The sequence below is a fragment of the Mugil cephalus genome, chromosome 23 (genome assembly GCF_022458985.1).
Source record: "Mugil cephalus isolate CIBA_MC_2020 chromosome 23, CIBA_Mcephalus_1.1, whole genome shotgun sequence".
Classification (NCBI taxonomy): domain Eukaryota; kingdom Metazoa; phylum Chordata; class Actinopteri; order Mugiliformes; family Mugilidae; genus Mugil; species Mugil cephalus.
In genome coordinates, this window is record NC_061792.1 from 16,252,596 (window position 1) to 16,270,965 (window position 18,370).

Here is an 18,370-nt window from a genome sequence, read left to right on the forward strand (position 1 = left end):
CCTCCCCCCTCCAGAGATCCCCCCCCCTCACCCAATGACAGCTGGGAAAGACTCCAGGACCCACGTGACCCTGGTCAGGATTAGAGGTGGAAGATGAGATGATGAAACACCAGAATTGTGTGTATGAGGTGCGCTTTATTTACACACCAAGTGCAGAGTTACCACCAACAAACACAGACACAGTACGAGCGTCACTACACAACTTCCTAGAAAATGTCTGTACACATAGAAAAACTTTGTGCTGTTGTTGATGTTTTGTCTCATTTCAACTTCAAATAGGAAGTATAGGTGTGTGTGTTATAGTATGTGTGTTACTGTGTGTGTGTGTGTGTCACTGTGTGTGTGTCTGTGTGTTATAGTGTGTGTGTGTTATTGTGTGTGTGTGTTTGGGTGTGTGTATTGGGGGGGGGGGGGGGCTGCTCAGACTTTCTGGGACAGGGACCCCCAAAAGCCGAGGACACTACAAGTTTGTCTTTGTGCTTCCAGGTGTGCGTCCCAGCGTTTTAGCAGCTGGTCCATCAAGTTTCAGTTTTCTGAAACCAGATGGTTCTTAAATGGTTCTTAAAGTCACCGTGGCTCCTCCCCCTGTTGTGCTGCAGCGCCTCCTCTCGGTGGCAGAGTTCAGGACTTTGTATTTTGAAGGTCACTGGTGTCTGTGGGCGTGGCTCTTATGCGAGCAGCAGGCTAACCGCTAACTGCAGCAGCAAGGTGGAGTCCACAGACCTTGGCCCCGGAGGAGCCTCGGACTCAAACTCTGCTAACACTGCTAGCCCTGCTAACGCTGCTAACTCTGCTAACGCTGCTAACGCTGCTAACACTGTTTCTGGGTCATGACGTAGAGAGAAGTGGAGCTGGTTCTGGTAAGGCGAGTACATACAGTAGAACACAGTAGAAGGAGAAGAAGTGAAAGGAGTATAACCCTGTACAAGATCCAGTTCAAAACAGGGACCCAGGAACCCAGAACCTCTGCTGACCCAGAACCAGCTCTGAACCTGTTGACCTGGTTCCACATGAGATACCGGAGAATCAATGAGGACGTTCATTTCAAGCTTCTTTAGCACCGTTAGGATTTTATGTCTCACAGTTTTACTGTTTTGTTGGAGATGACGTTGTGTTCAAGGTTCATTTGTCCCAGAACTTTAAGTCTAAGTTTAATCAGAACCAGGTCAGAACTGAGGATCTTATCGGAGATTAGACACTAGAGAAAGGCCAGGGGTCAAAGGTGAGGGTCAGGGGTGTCTGGGCATCTGGTCGCTGCTCACACCAGAAAAGATAAAAATACAAAAGTGTCCGAGTTCACATTGATCGATCAGAGATGTTCAAGGTGCTGATTGGTCCCGTGGAGGAGTGGGAGTGGTCAGTAGTGCTCGTCTGAGTGGGCGGGGTCACAGAAGAAGCGAGAGCTGCGTTTGGCCGATCGAGCCGTGAATGGGACGGTCTTCAGAGCTGCAGGTGAGAGGAAGCATCAAGAGGTCACATGACGGCCTCAACACAGATGGAGTGATGCGTTCGAGGACCTGTGGTTTACCTGTGATGATGTCCTCTATGGCTCCGTCTTTGCCTTCGTAAACATGGCGACTGTCTTTTCCTTGTCGTCGTCTGAGCTCCGTGATCAGTTCCTGCTGCTGTCGCTTCCCTCTGTGGGGAGACTGGAGCGAGGAAGCTCGTTAAAGCTCGTTAAAGCTCTTTAAGCTCGTTAAAGCCCGTTAAAGCTCAAGTAAACACGTTAAGGCCCAAAATGAACTAAAGCTCGTTAAAGCTCAATAAATCACATTAGAGCTCGTTAGAGCTCGTTGACGTTAGAACTGAGGGAGCAACTCCCACCTTGGTCTCCTGCTCCTCCTATTCTCCAACAGCATCTGCTCTTAACCTCAGCCCTAAAGCTCGTTAGAGTGTGTTGAAGCTCAGTAAATCACATTAGAGCTCGTTAGAGCTCATTAAACATTAAGCTAACAGAGCAGCTCCCACCTTGGTCTCCTGCTCCTCCTGCTGCTCCTCCTGCTCCAGCTTCTCCAATAACATCTGCTCCTGACGCCTCCTCTGCTCGTTGTCCTCCTCTGCCACCTGGTCGACATTCAGAGACACAGTCAGTCACTGATTGGTTGGAAACTTACTGTAATTGTGGGCGGAGCTTCATGTCTCACCCTGTAGGCTTTGATGAAACGAACGAAGATCGGGAAGAAGACGGACGGAGGCATCGTCTTGGAGCTCTCTCCGAAAAACTTGACCACGTCTTCAAAGGCGTCCTTCGCACAAAGACACAGAAAGACAGATGAGACAATGTGTCTCCCCAGTGCCTCTCCCCAGAGTCTCTCCCCACTGTGTGCGTCCCCCCCGGTGTGTCCCTGTACCTGGGCGATGCGGGCGTCTTCCTGCAGTTTACCGAGCCGGGACTCGTTCCTGCTGATGAAGTCCTTCAGGGTGGCGTTGTGGGACACGCTGAACTCCCTCCAGGTGAACTCCATGCCGCGCTGGAGCTCCTTCACGTCACTCAGGACGTTCTCCAGACTCACTGGAGGACAGGTGGACATGTCCAGGTGAGTCGGGATGGTCTTGGTGTGTGCAGGATTGTGATTGGCTGATGAACTCACCGGCTGCTGCCTTGTCCACATAATGAAGCTCGTTGTAGAACAGAGACACGGTCGGATATTTGTCCCGCACCACGTTAGCGATGTAGTGAAGCAACGTCTGCTTCCTGTCAGTCGACTTTGTCTCCAGGAGCTGCATGGACACAGACATGGACATAGACATGGGTGGGGACATTTCATCAGGATGACTCAGGGCCAGTTAGTGTGTGTTTGTTAGTGTGTGTATATACTGTGGCGTTAAAGTGTCGCCTTGTAGGAACGGTCTGTAAATCAACGCGCATTCATTCTCGTAGTCTCACAATAATAATTTCTTTTATTGCCTAACAGCAAAATAAATGAAACTCATCTTAAATGGAAAACCCATATTCCAACATTCATCACATCACCAACCCACCATCCTATCTTACCTGTTGCACGCTTACTTCTAAAACCTATATTTACCACTCCCTGACATCATCATTGCATCATTGACACTTGTTTTTACACAGATGTTTTTAATGAAGGTTTTTATTATTGAGGGACTCTGGATCCAGACCTCCATGGTCCTGGGGTCAGGGGGTCATCTCCTAGACCTGGTCCCTGGTTGTTGGGGAGAACTTCAATGAGCCTTTTCCAGCTGTGGAGGAGTTTAGTTCCACTCGTCGTGGGTGGTTCTGGTCTTGAGGTCCATGTTAGTCCGGTCTCTTTTTGGACTCTGACCTTAACCGAGCCCAGTGAGGCTGCAGGTCTCTGGATGTTGTTGTGGGTCTGATGAGGCCTCTTATGATGAGGGGTCTCTGGGGGTTATGGTGGTGGTCCAGCCTCTCCTGGGACGGTTCTCCACTGGTCGTGTGTGGATAATGGGTTCTCACTGTGGTTTTCCCTGGAGACCCCAGCTTTAGTAATGTCTTCAGAACCTTTTCCAGAATTCTCATTTGTTCAATGAATGTCTCTGGATCTGGGCTGAGGTCCAGCTTGTGGAGGTATCTGTCTTGAACCAGGTCATGTTGTGAAGTGGTTTCTAGTCTCGAGAACAGGTCTGGGTGGCAGGGCTGGAGAACTGGACCATGGAGGTCTGGATCTAGTTTCCCCTCAATAATAAAAACTGAATCATTGTCTTTGATTAATATTTAAATTAGTTTCATGATCTGAAACATTTAGTTGTGAGAAAAACATAAAAAATCAGGAACCCTTAAACGCACCAGCGGATCAGTGTGTGAGTGTTAGTGTGTATACACATCAGTGTGTGTTACAGTGTGTGTATACACATCAGTGTGTGTTACCGTGTGTGTATATACATCAGTATGTGTTACCGTATGTGTATACACATCAGTGTGTGTTACAGTGTGTGTTACCAGATCCAGGCTCTGTAGTTTGAATCCGTACACTGCTCCTCTCTTGCTGCTGTTCATGTAGTTCCCCAGAGCCAAGATGATCTAGAACCACAACAACAATCAGCTGATCCTCACTTTATAAACAGTGGACAGCTCCTGTCTCCACATATGTCCACATACGTCCATCAGACCTTAACATATGTCCACATATGTCCATCAGACCTTAACATACGTCCACATATGTCCATCAGACCTTAACATACGTCCACATATGTCCACATACGTCCATCAGACCTTAACATACGTCCATCTCTCACTGACCTCCAGGATCTTCTTGAGCTTCTGAGATGATTTAATAGAAACTGAAGCAGCGATCATGGCGTGGAGTTGCTAAGAACAAAGATAACACAATGAGACATCTGTCCTCCTGTCTGTCGTCCTGTCTGTCCTCCTGTCTGTCTTAGCGATGTCTCTCTTACCGGAGTCAACATCTGGACGTTGTCGGTGAAGTTGCCCATGAAGGTCATGATGGTCATCCTCTGGCTGAGTCTCTCGATGCGGCTGAACTGCATCATGAACCGGTCCTCGTCACTCAGAGCCTCCAGAGGTTTCCTGTCCCTCTCATATTGCCGTAGCAACTTCACCTCTGCCTCCATTGGCAGGAACCGCATGAGACACTCCACAAAGTCCACCCGGACCGTCCGGAGGTCAAACCTGGACACATGAGGCAGACTGAGTCCTGGGACTCCTTCACCCTATGCTGGACACATGAGACTGGTTGGACCTACGTGTGAATGGCCCGGCAGATGACCTCTGACCCCTGGCCGGCCTTCCTCAGGGTGATGGCCAGGTTCTTGGCTCTGTTGGCCTCCAGCAGGGAAACTTTGGACGGAGTTTTCTGAGGAAGTTTCTGTCTGGACAGAGTCAGATCCACGGCCGGACCCTGAGCCTTTGTCTTGAAGAGCTCCTCAAACTCCTCCACGTCCAAGTCCTAGGAGATGGGGACAGATGGAGACACAGAGGAGGACGTGAGGGACATCTGTCTCCCTGGTTGTTGTGTCACACGCTTCCTCACTTGTGTTACCTGTAAGATGGACTCGTCATCGATGTCGTTGAAGACGGTTCCGTTGATCTGACTCGGCTTCAGAGCGACCCAGTTCAACACGGGCATCCGGAACTTGGTCTGGATCGGCTTCTTGATCTTCACTGCTGCTTGAGACACAGGGACACGGGTGAGGACAGGGACAGGCGTCTCACCCCCCTCTGAATGAAGTTGATTTTTAGAGGAGGATGGAGGGATGGGGGAGGGGGAAGGTGTTGGAGGAGGAGGAGGAGGAGATGGAGGAATGGAGGGATGATGGGATGAGGAGGAGAGAAGGATGGAAAGATGGAGGGATGAGGAGGAGATGGAGGGATGATGGGATGAGGAGTAGAGAAAAATGGAGGGATGAGTATGTGGAGGAGAGGAAGATAAAGGGATGAGGAGGAGAGAAGGATGGAAAGATGGAGGGATGAGGAGTAGAGAAAGATGGAGGGATGAGGAGATGTTTGAATAGAAGAAAGAAGTAAACGTACAGAATAACTTGAGAGGACCCTCTGCAGCAAACCAGGAGAAAATGAACTGTTAGTGCCAGACTCACAGTCACCATGACGACAAAGAACTCTGGGCTCTGATTGGTTGGAAGGTTCGACCTGTCACTCGGGTTTGAGACACAACTTTAAACTTCAACCTTTAACCCTTAAATCTTAAACTTTTATCTTTAGGTTCAGGACACCCTCCGACTACTTTTATTTGTCTCGTCATTTATTTTATAGCTCCTCACTTGGACACAGGTGTGTGATTTAAAGAAGCTTAAAATCGATTTCTAAATGACGTGGTTATTAAAAGACACTTTTCTTCTTTATGGCGCTGTCCCTGAACACAGCGTTTCCTCAGGGACCAAGTCTCACCTGCAAGTCCAGAGTTGAAGATGACTGTTGGTGACCCTCCTGACCCTGGGAGAGGAGGTGCCACAGGAGGAGGAGGGGGGGGCATAGGGACAGAGGAGAGCTCACTAGTCCGACAGGGGGGAGGAGGAGGAGGAGGGGGAGGAGGAGGAGCGGGGGGAGGAGGTGCAGGGTAAGGCCCGTTGGACACTTGAGAGACAAGAAGGAGAGGGATGTTAATCAGCTCTGCAGCACCGCTCTCTGGGTTAAATGTAACCAGTTCTGTGATTGGTGGAAACTCACGTGTGCCCGGCATTGGTGGGGGAGGAGGGGGAGGAGGAGGAGGAGGAGCCAACATGCCTGCAGCTCCAGCGATTCCTGGTCCCATGCTGTGATAGGCCATGGTCTCCGGGCTGCATGAATAACATTGGTGATGAAAGGATCAGAAACAGGAACCCAGCAGCTGGTTTCTAACCCGACCTCTTACCTGGGAGACAAGTTAGGACACGGTGGGGGTGAGGGGGAGGCACAGTCGGCTGTCCCCCCATCGCCCTCTCCTCTCTGGGGTTGAGGAGCTCCAGGACCTCCGGCCTGCTGGGCCTCCTGAGCCTGGCGCTCCAGGCGACTCTGGCGTCGGATCGTCTGGTCCTTCTCGCGCACCATCCGCCGCAAGGTGTGCACTTGAGAGTTAGCACTGGCGCACACCTCCTGCACAGGTGGAGTTAGACCGGGAAACTTAGTCACCTGCTACTACATTATTATTCATTAAGTCTTATTTCTACACGTTGTTCCTGTCTCTCTGTCTCTGGTCTCCGTGGTAACAGCACTGACCCGGAGTTGGTCCAGCTCCTTGTTGGTTTGCATCAGTTGTTTTTCCAGTGACACGTTGATTCAGCATCGCCGCGGGTCTGCATCGTCAAGTGTCGTCCGTGCTTCTGTATGACGGAGACGGGTTTCGGTCTTCTCTCTTCTCCTGGTTGTCTCGTCGTACGGTCCGTCGGTGCTGTCCGGCGCCTGTCTGGCTGGATGGGCTGTCTGTCTGTCTGTAATGGCTGATGTCCAAAAGAAGTTCTGACGTTTAAGAGACAGAGGTACTGGTCAACGTGACCCCTGTCAGTCTGTCTGTCTGTCCGTCCACCTCTCTGTTTAGCTGTCTGTCTGTCAGTAATGGCTGTTTTCCAGGAGACGTGTCTCCACCCATCCTCTTACTGTGGCCAGACTCTCCTCCAGTTCCTCCACCCTCTCCAGAGCAGCAGTTTTGGTCTCAGCGTCCTCCAGCAGCGTCCCCACATCGAACACGTTGTCCAGATACGCCTGAATCTGGACCTGGAGCCTGTCGCTTTCCGTGTGCTTCAGCCGCTGAGGTAGGACAGGGGGAGGATGGGGGTGACAGGGGCAGGATGAGGGGAGGATGGACAAGTGAGTCCGTCAGTGATTGGCTGTGAGAGTGTCATGTGGTTCAGGTGTCTTCCGGTTACCTCTAGGTGTTCGTCCAGGTTGAGTTTGGTAAAGTCGTATTGCAGATGGACTCTGAAGTTCATGTCCTCCACGGAGTGAACCACGATGTTAATGAACTGCATACAGGCCACCTGACAACCGTTTCCATAGCAACAGAGGACATGTCTTAACAACCAGTTACAATGAGGTCAGATTGGCAGACGTTAACTTCACTTGTCAAATGTAGCTCTAACAGTTTGATTGTATTGAGGAAAGAAGTAACGTCTGTTGAATCATTGATTAGAAGTTATCGGATTAAAAGTTAACCCCAACGCTGACCCAACCCCCCCAACCCTAGCCCTCTAACCCTTAACCCTCTAACCCTTAACCCTCTAACCCTTAACCCTCTAACCCTGAACCCTCTAACCCTAACCCCAACCCTAACCCTAACCCCCCAACCCTAACCCTCTAACCCCAATGCTGACCCAACCCCCCCAACCCTAACCCTCTAACCCTCTAAACCTCTAACCCTCTAACCGTCTAACCCTCTAAACCTCTAACCCTAACCCTAACCCTAGCCCTCTAACCCCCCAACCCTAACCCTCTAACCCTCTAACCCTTAACCCTAACCCAACCCCCCCAACCCTAACCCTAACCCTAACCCCCCCAACCCTAACCCTCTAACCCTAACCACAGCTGGGACGAATATGTTACAAACATTATCAGTAATTTATAAAAATGTCAAACAAGTGACTGAAGGAAACAATGAATCCTTTAAATGAAGTTACCAAGAAGTCGATGTTGTCGTCTTCACTCTTAAAATGTTCCATCAACTTTTCAAAACGCATCGACTCTGAACACACCTGCAGTAAAAACAGTCAATCAGTTAATCACTCAGTCAATCGATCATTCTGTCAGTCAGGTGTGTGTTGCTGTTTACAGTTTTAAAGTTGTCGAAGGCCATCAGGATGATCTCGTGTCCTCCTCTGACCAAACACACCGCTGCCAACAACTCCAGGACAAGAGCCTTTGTCCTGATAACGAGACCAGGACAAAGAAAATGACTTGTGATGTGTTTCTAGAGATTCATCTGCCCATCTACCCTTTACACTGACCCGCCCCCTAATGCCTCCAACCTCCCTACCCCCTCTCCCCCATAACTCTCTATCCCATGTGATCTTTTCTCTGTTGCTTTAAATATTATTACTATTGTTTTTCTTTCTTGTTTTTTGTAGTAGTAGTAGTAGTAATAGCAGTAGTAATAGTAGTAGTAGCAGTAGTAATAGTAGTAGTAGTAGCAGTAGCAGTAGCAGTAGTAGTAGTAATAGTAGCAGTAGCAGTAATAGTAGTAGGAGTAATAGCAGTAGTAGTAGCAGTAGTAGTAGTAGTAGTAGCAGTAGTAAAAGCAGTAGTAGTAGCAGTAATAGCAGTAGTAATAGTAATAGTAGTAGTAATAGCAGTAGTAATAGTAGTAATAGCAGTAGCAGTAGTAGTAGTAGTAGTAGTAGTAGCAGTACCTGGGGTTCCTGTTGTTGAGGCTGAGGGCGATTTCATTGACAGCGTGCGGATGAGACATCACCATGTTGAAACCATACTGTGGAAGACGAGGAGGCAGTCGGTCACATTCATTCTTCCAACATTGTCTCAAGTATCACATTGTGGATAAACCTGAGAACCTCCACAAACATGTTCCACTGGACATTTAAAGGAGGAACAACCCAGGAACTAAAGCCTCTAGACAACTGTGCTTCTCTTTATCTGCAAAGTCTCTTCATATTTCTGGTTAATTTTCTGCATGTGGATGTTTGTGGGTTCATGGTGCACAGAGGGGTTATAGGGTTGGACAGATGTGTTTCTCACCTGGTAGTTCATGATGGCTCTCAGACACATGACACATACGTGAACGTCATCTTTCTTACAGACAAGTCGTGAATTCTTCAGAGTTCGTCGACTGGGCAATGTGTTGGAACGAGTCACCAGAGCTGAGCTACAAAACAGAAAAGGTCAGCAGAGGTTCCAGATGTCCTCTGGTGAGTTTATTTGATTTTCTTATTTGACCGTCTGCTACCTGATGGAGTGTCGAGCTGCTCGGGGTGCAGAGGACGACGGGGAGGGGAGGCTGCAGTCGCCATGGAGATCCTCGATGGATCGGCTCCAGGGAGAATCAATGGACGACAGCTCGCCACTGGGTTCTGACTGCTCTCCATCAAACCTGAACACAACATTTAGAAAGAGTTAGTTTATACCTCCCCAAACATCCTGGGTCTCACCGAAGACACATTCAGCCAACAGCTGGACACTGGGCTCTCTCTGTTACCATGGAAACCTAAGGCGTCGTCTCATTTCACAAGTGAAAATATAGATTTCAAACAGAAAACCTCGACTCACGTGACGGCGTACTGAGCAAACGACAAATACTCAACGAGAACGTCCAGACCTCGATTCTCCTCGTTCAGAAACTCTCGAACCCATCTGCAGACAGACGAGAGAGGGACAGACAGGTCAGATATGGAGAGCAATGGGTGGGACAGACAGTAAGACAGGTCAAAGACCGAAGTGGGTGGGACAGATAATAAGACAGGTCAAAGACAGAAGTGGGTGGGACAGATAATAAGACAGGTACCCGATGTGGTTGGTACGTAGCGAGATCTCCAGCTCTCGGAGCATCTGAGTTGACTCCTGAACTCTTCGTCTGAACTTCTGTGGACAAATGGATGGACAGGTCAAAGATGGACAGACAGGTCAGTGATACATGATATCTCCAACAGTTTCCTCTCTCCTGTCTTCATCTGACCTCCAGTCAGGTCCGTTCTTAGTCTCCAGGGTTTAATGTGACGTCTCTAACAGCTCCAGCTCCTCCTGAAGGTTTTCCTCAGGTTTAGAAGCTCATCAGTGATGTTGGAGAAGGTCTGGTTCACAGTCCACATCTGCTTCATCCCAGAGCGGTTCTATGGGGGTCAGGACTTGGGTGGCCGTGTCCAGTTCTCCTCATCCAGGTCTTTGATGGACCCGGGTTGGGTTGTCTCTGGTTCTCAGTCACAGTGGAACAGGAAGGGTTGTCGTCCCAAACTGGTCCCCATAAGTTGAGGAGCAGGGAATTGTCCAGATTTTTTGTCTTCAAAGTTCCTTGACTGGAAACTAAAGGACAGTCCAGCTCCTGAACAACCAGCCCCACCACCATAACCCCTCACCAAACTCCACCAAACTCTCCAAAAAAACCTTTGGCCCAGTGCAGTCAGACCAGCAGCGTCCTCCTGGGAACCTCCAGACCCAGACTGGTCCATCAGGGTTCCAGATGTCCCTCCAGAGAACGTCTCCACTGCTCTAGAGTCCAGTGGTGCTGCATCCCACGCTCTGGCTGGGACCATGGAAACCCATTCAAGAAGCTGTGTCCTGGAGATAATCTGATGATGAACATCAAGTCTGGAGACTCTCTGGGGGGACCCCCCCCCCCCCCCCCCCCCCCCCCCCCCCCCCCCCCCCCCCCCCCCCCCCCCCCCCCCCCCCCCCCCCCGTTGTTTACATGTCCTGACACGTCACTGGCTTCCACTTTGTTCTAAACCCACAGACAGTTGATTGAGGAATATTTAGAGAGTGTCTGCAGTCTGTTGTTAGGATGGTGAGAGGATACTTTTGGTGATACAGAGTAGGCAGAAAGGTCAGTGATGATGTCACAGTGCCCTCTGTAGGTCTCAGGACGCAACTTCAACATATTTCTCACCATATCTCAAGGTTTTACTAAACATGAAGAAAATCACAGATGTTGTTTTGACTCGAGCTCAGATCATTGAATCGTTCTTTACCTTTCGTGTGACGGCCGGATCGAGGAAACCTCTCAGTTTCTGGATGTAGGTGTGAGGAGGGTTCTTCACCTGAAATCTCTCCTACATCAAACACGAAGCCCACGTTAGATTCAGATCCATAACTTAACCTTCTCATCAAGAATAATACGTCCAATGATTTCTGCTTTAAATCACGTTAAAATAAGAGTTAAAAATACTTTGAATACTCGACACAAAGATTAAAATGGAGCTTTTTCATCATAATGGAGGAAACACGAGGAAGCTCCCACTCACCTGATCACAGATCAACTCCCACTTCTTCTCGTTGTCGTAGGAACGCAGTAAACGAACCTTATCAGGCGGCAGGTTCATCGAATTCTGAAACACAAACGTTTTACTGAAGTTCATTAATGGATTTCTCTTGCTGTCCTTCCTGAAACCAGGTCCTGAATCAGCCTCAAACCTCCAGAGTCTGGTTCTATGAACAGTTTCTACTAAACAGAATCCGGCGAAGCATCCAGACGGTCCAGAGGAAGTGGTCTGGTAGTCTGGAACCAGTCAGGGCCCTGGAACCAGTCAGGGTCCTGGTACTCTGGACCTGTAGTCCACATCAGTCCTGATAGTCCACATGAGACCTGTAGTCCACATAAGACCTGTAGTCCACATGAGACCTATAGTCCACATCAGTCCTGATATAGAGTGTTCACACCTGGACCTGGTCTTCACTGGGTATTGGTGTCGTGTCATTAACACAACTGTTTGTCTGAACACTCGTTCTGGATCCCACAAAGAAGCACAATGAAATACTGGACCAGATACACAACCAGGACCAGATACACAACCAGGATTAGGACCAGGTCCAGGACCAGAACCAGAAACAGAACCGGAGCCAGAAGCAGAACCAGAAGCAGAACCAGAAGCAGAACCAGAGCCAGAAGCAGCTTGTAGGGAGGGGCCAGATGATGAGGGGAGCATATTGTATAACATGTCTGTTGTGTTGTATGTTGTGTGTTGTGCTATATGATGTGTGTAACGTGTGTGTGTTGTGTGATGTGCTGTGATGTGCGGTGCCTTGTTACCAGGGCGATGGAGAACCTCTCCTCCAGCTCGGCCGGGTCTGGCATCGGGAGTCGAACCGGGGCGGCTCTGGACCGGATCACGGCCAGCTGGCTCTCCATGCTCTCAGCGTTCCCCATCACGGACCGACCGCTACTGCACACGCTCAGTAGACACACGGAGGCAGGGACATGTGGTCGGCCATCACGGTGCAGCTACGCCTGTCTGTCCTCCTGTCTGTCCTCCCGTCTGTCCTCCTGTCTCTCTCTCTCCGTCTGACTCCTGAAGATGGTCTCCTCCTCCTCCTCCTCCTCCTCCTTGTCTCTCTCTCTCCTCCGTCTCTCTGTCTGTGTCTTTGTCTCTCGCCCTCGATGCCGATGCTGCTGCTGCTGCTGCTGCTGATGATGATGATGATGATGATCTGGATGAAGGCTCTATGTGTGTGTGTTAATATGAAATGTGTGTTGTGTGTGAGCGCGTGTCGCAGATCAGCCGGTTAATCCTCCCCCTCTCCTCCCCCTCTCCTCCCCCACACCAAGAAAGAAAGAGAGAGTCCCCCCCACTCTTTGTCTCTCTCTCTCCCAGCTGCAGTCTTTGTGTTGCTCGCTCGACCCGTCCTCCTCCCTCCCTCTCTCTCTCTCTCTGCTTCTCAGACAATGAACCTTCTGCCACTACAGGCTCCGCCCACCGCACACACAGACACACACACACACACAGACACACACACACACACACACACACAGACACTAACACACACACACTAACACACACACACACACTAACACACACACACAGACACTAACACACACACACTAACACACACACACTAACACACACACACACACACACACACACACACTAACACACACTGACACACACACACACTAATACACACTGACACACACTAACACACACACACACACTAACACACACACACACACACACAGACACTAACACACACTAACAAATACACACTGATGTGGTTTAATTTTCTTCTTCCAACAGAAACAAAGAGGAAACACAGAGTTTGAATGAAAACATTTTTATTTTAAAGCTGCAGATAAATAATCAATAAATTAACTGAACATGTATTTATCTACAGAGTGATGAAGAGTCATCATCATCATCATCATCGTCATCGTCACAGCTCCCTCTGGTGGAGGAAAAGACAAACAGAGTAACGTCGAACCCAGCAGGTCCCTCTCGTCTGTGTTGATGATCTTCTTAAAGTTAATTTTGTCTTTGGTTGCTCATAGAAACACAACCAGGCGAATGTGTAAACTTCTTCCCACCACATGAAACCGTCGTTGCTACTAAAGTGAGTCTCAGCGAAGCTGAAGTCGGGGCCAGAAGCTGCACTGATCCAGAGACGTGTCACCAGGCAGATGTTAATTCTCTTTTCTCGGGAAAAACTTTACATCATATAATTATTATTCTGGTTCTGATCCTAACATCTTCTCATTCTGTCTTTGTCAAAGTGTAAATATATGTGCATCATGTGTATAATATGTGATATACGCCACATGTGTAACCCTGAACCCTATAGAACAGATCGTTGATATCTGCAGTCAAACTAATCTGTGAAGAAGCCCTAACCCTAACTAAACATTTGATAAATAGGAATCATATGACACAGACGGGAACGTGTTGGTTTTACCTGTAAACGTGGTGATTGTTTAAAGAAATGTGATGGGACTGACAGGTAACATGGTGGGTGTGTTATTTCTCAATGTGTCGACATTTTCACATCAGTTTTATAGGAAAACATGTTTGTTAAGACTATTCTGCTATTTTCTGATTTATTAAGTACAGACAAACTTCACTCCAGACAAATGATGTGTATTTCTGAACAAAATAACATACAATTCTGTATTGAGCAGAAAATCATTTGAGAAAGAATACAAAGTTAGTTAAAGTGACTGTACTGTTGTGTTAATTATATAGAGTAAATTAAATAAGAGTTAAAACTACTTTCAATATATTTTAAATTGTGTCAATTTTTACTCTATTTATACTGTGATCATATGAAAAATTACTAAAACTAACTAAAATTCTTCAATTCGAGTAAAACTGAAAATTTAAAGACGTTATTTATGTATTTTTTATTGAATTCATCAGCCTCTGCTGGTAGAAAACAGCCACTGCCCCTTTAAGAGAAACCCGCTGATGTCGGGTCAGTAGAACAGGTGCGTCCATCGGGTCCGGCTCCTCCCACACCTGAAAATCTAAATGTTCGTTTTTTAAAATAAATTTATGGAATAACTCTGTGAATTCGTATTGATTATTCTATGTAATACAAATTAACTGGAAGTGAAAATCAGAACAACACAATAGATTTCTCTAGGTATTAACACTTACACCCCCCCCATATCTTTACATGTGGTATCTCCCCCCCAGCGACGAGACGGCGGAGGTCAGAGCTGAGTCATTACTGTTATTGGCGCGATTTGTTTTGCTGAGCTAATTAACTAAAATGAAAAGGAAGCGGAGAACTTTGGAATCATTTTTCACAAAAAAAGGCCGGTGGTGGGTCCAGTGTTGCCCGGCGGCGGAGGGAGGAGGGCGAGGTAGTTTAGGCGGGATTCAGGCTGTTAGCCGCTGTTAGCCGCCGTTAGCCGCAGCTAGCCGCTGTTAGCCGCCGTTAGCCGCCGCTAGCCGCCGTTAGCCGCCGCTAGCCGCCGTTAGCCGCAGCTAGCCGCTGCTAGCCGCTGCTAGCCGCTGCGCCGGGGTCGTTGATGCTAACAGGGAGACGGAGGCTTCATCACATTCCTTAGTTTTGGCTGTAAAACGACGCCTGACTGGTCGGGAAGTGATGAAGAAATAAACTACAGCGGCTTTGGTGAGTTTGAACTCATTTTACTGAACTTTTGTTAGTTCGGTAAAATGCTAAAAAGTGATTGTCGGGATCTGATTTCTGGCCGCGGGAGCGCGCACAGGAGCCGCTGAGCGGCAACGCTAAAACATCTGCTTTTCTCTGGAAAACGGTCATAATATGCAGATAAACACAACTGTGTCACAATTTAATCATAGCAAAGACGTGTGTCTTCAAAAGTTTAACGTTTGTTTCGTAATTATTACACCTGTGGCCAAAGTAAGTGGTTTGTAGCGAAATCAGGAAATTACGTGATAGACGCGTCGATGCGCTTGGTTTGTCTGAGGACTTACTAATGATTGATGACTTTGTTTGTGCCTGTATGTGGAAATCAGACAATAATGAATATGTCATTTAACCGACTGTATAATCACACTGATACAGAACTGCTTTTGTTTTGCACAAAGAGTCAATTAAGCTAAACTATATATTTTCAAAGCACAGGGAATAATTTGGTTGAGACAAACTAAAATAAATGAGAAACATCTTCAGGGACAGAAAGAGCAGTTTAAATCTGTATCTTTCTTAAAACGTTGTGAAAAATCTTTAGATCTATTTCAATTCTTTGAAATAGACTAAAATATATTTCTTATACCGTATTATTAATTATATATCTAGCAGATAAGTTCCAGATCTTTCTCCGGTTAAGATTATTAATAAAGTTTTTCAGGTAAGTTATCGTATGGAGTTGATACGATTCTTTCTGAAATAAAGAGCGTATATTATGGTTATTGTGTTGAAGAGAAAACGTCAATAAGTTCTGTTTGAACATCAGATTAGTCAACAACATTAAAAGCTTAGTGTTTAATTACTATGTTTCAACACATCACGCTGTGTTATGTAACATTTCTAGTCGCGTACGTCACATTTATCCCTGTCATGGTGTGAGTTAGCATGTTAGCATTAGCCACATATCAGAACTGCAGCGATGCTGCTTTGATGGACATAACTTTTGACCCACTGGGAGACTCTATAGCAGAATGTGGCGATAATGAGGGAGATCTCTCCTCAAGTCTGAATCTAATGGAAATGAGTGATATTAATGTGTTTTGTGTAGAACTGCATTTAATAAGCTTCAGGTGGCACCAGTGTGTGCAGGGCTCTACAGTGCAAATGTTCTATTCGCCTTTGTGCCTAAAAATAGATGTGTGCGAACTGCAAAAAATAATTTGGGAGCTGCGACTGTCTAGTGAAGCAGAAATGCCCAAATATAGAGTTTAAAGTTGTTTTATTGGAACAGTGTCATTAAAACTAGAACTACTGTCATTCCAGGTCAATGCAGAGTTCCTGCAAATCACCACAGTTCCTCCTGAAACAAAGTTCCAGGCTCTGGACTGGTCTGGTCTGGACTGGTCTGGTCTGGTCCGGTCCGGTCCGGTCCGGTCTGGTCCGGTCCGGTCCGGTCTGGTCTGGTCCAGTCTGCTGGTAGAGACCATCGGGAGCAGGGCAGGAGCTGTGGGTCAGAGGAGCAAGTTCTTGAATGAGGTAAAATATTTAGGGTGTGATTGGACAATAAAGTTTGAGGAGCAGAACTTAGTGTGAAGTCGTGATGCGTGGGCAGCGGTTATTCCCGCGGTCGCTGCCATTAGGCGGCAGAGCAGGTGGGTGGGTTCATATAAATTGACGTTCATATAATTATTATATCAGGCAGGTTGTGGAATCTGAAATAAAACATCATTAATGAGTGAAATAATAACTACTTTGTTCACACTGTGCTGCTCTGTGACCTCAGTCTGCAGAGGCTGGTGTTTAAGGCATTTCTGCAAACTTATCTGGAAAGCAAGTTTGTGCTGGTTAAAATAATTAAAAGGGACATAACACTGGATGTGGGGACATTCGGATGCAGATCTTTAAATCAGAGAAAATAATTTATGTGCGTGGGTGGAGGATGTGGCAGTTATGCCAATGTAGGGATTCACATGACGCTGATCTGTGCATCACTAGTGTTCAGACTTTATATCTTTGTTCACGTTGTCACAAGTCTTTCATGTCACTGTTTTTACGTAGACTGTTGATGTCAACACCTGAAGACAGGACTCCCTGAAATCTGCCTCGGTCAAGGTTTTAAATGCCTCATCAAAGAAGTAAGTGCTGCTTATGTTTATATAGACTCAGATCATCATAGTTCTGGCCACATTTTGAAGATGGTGCCTCGTAAAACCGTCCTGTCACAGACCTCAAACTTCATATTGTTCTTTAGATCAGTTTGGACTCCTCCCCATCTGCCTCCATATCCTGAATTCACAGTATTTTTAGGCCAATCAGGGACGTTGCCGTTTTCAAAACAGTAACAGCGTCTTAGTGCATTGAGCGGTAGAGCAAACAGCACTAAGTGCAGTTATTGCAGAAATAGACTCAATAGTAGTTTCTCTTTGAGCCGACTCATGATCTGACACTGTTACTGTTTTGAAAACAGATGCAATCGCTGATTAGCTGAGTTGTCTATCAATCAACTTGGTCCCTGATCGATTGAAAGGTTTGTTCTGAAACGGAAACACATTTTCTGAATTAACTTAGACGTTGCGGTTTCCTTCGTAACATGACAACATGGCTGACAGATGTGTGGGATTCCTCTCCTCCCTGATTATACCTGATCTACCGGGGAAAGTCGCAGCTAACAAAGCTAAGACTTGATCCCTGTACAACCTCTGTTCCTGTGACATATGCACCATGTTACTCCATGAAAACAAAACAAAACAAGGAAAAGCTGCTCAGTTTAGCACTCAACCATTACAACTAGAGACTAAAATGTGGAACTGCTAGAGCTGGGAAACTCATGCTTTTGTACATTTACTTTAGAGTTGAAGCTGAAAAAGAAATGCAGCAGGAGTCCATGGTGATCGTTGTCGTCCGTCCAGAAGGTAACTGACGTTCCACCTCCTGACATCGGTACGTTATAGACAGAACGTCTCGGGCACATTGTCAGTTCAAAGAAAATTGCCTTGTCCTACAAAATTTTTAGTGTAAGGCAAGTTAACAAATGATGAATTTTTATTTGGCATTTGCACTATAATGTGTTCTTTATTTTGAAAAGGAACATGTTGCACTGGGTTCAAAATATTAATTTAGGCTTAATTTAGTAATTTACTAACATCACATTAAAAAAAAAAAAAATCTTGTCCTTTATAGAAATTTTCAATTTTCATTGATTAAATAAAAATATGATGAATAGAAAAAAAATACATGAATTTAATTTATTTTTTTTTAGTTCACTCAAATTAATTTTATCAGATGTGACCAATTGAACAACTTTTTTTTAAATTTATTTAATGATTTACTCTTTTCAGTGTACGAGTCCAGAGAAAGCAGAGTTTGGAGTAAACTTTAAAGCCTGTTAAAGGTAAGTCTCTAAACCAGCTACATGTACGTATTTAAGTCCAGTCTGATTACACTGAA

General features: G+C 46.7%; 1 protein-coding gene and 2 long non-coding RNA genes across 3 annotated transcripts; 2 read left to right on the top strand and 1 right to left on the bottom strand.

The window, feature by feature from the left end:
- Positions 1–115: 115 nt before the first annotated feature.
- On the bottom strand, positions 116–12,817 carry fmnl2b (formin-like 2b). Its single transcript, XM_047576688.1, is given in 27 exon segments — positions 116–1,446; positions 1,529–1,649; positions 1,969–2,064; positions 2,145–2,246; positions 2,352–2,512; positions 2,592–2,721; positions 3,923–4,003; positions 4,223–4,291; positions 4,381–4,615; positions 4,690–4,892; positions 4,986–5,110; positions 5,852–6,037; positions 6,131–6,240; positions 6,315–6,535; positions 6,659–6,787; positions 7,037–7,186; positions 7,306–7,416; positions 8,053–8,127; positions 8,205–8,298; positions 8,782–8,858; positions 9,125–9,251; positions 9,333–9,476; positions 9,653–9,736; positions 9,888–9,964; positions 11,068–11,148; positions 11,341–11,424; positions 12,126–12,817. Coding segments are annotated over 27 exon segments (3,279 nt in total). The 5' UTR covers positions 12,243–12,817; the 3' UTR covers positions 116–1,357.
- A 241-nt stretch (positions 12,818–13,058) lies between these two features.
- Positions 13,059–14,072, top strand: LOC125001024. The gene is made up of 2 exons (XR_007111431.1): positions 13,059–13,279; positions 13,359–14,072. It is a non-coding gene; the product is annotated as an uncharacterized LOC125001024 (long non-coding RNA).
- Positions 14,073–16,328: 2,256 nt separating this feature from the next.
- On the top strand, positions 16,329–17,826 carry LOC125000830. Its single transcript, XR_007111405.1, has 3 exons — positions 16,329–16,459; positions 16,982–17,058; positions 17,774–17,826. It is a non-coding gene; the product is annotated as an uncharacterized LOC125000830 (long non-coding RNA).
- Positions 17,827–18,370: the final 544 nt, after the last annotated feature.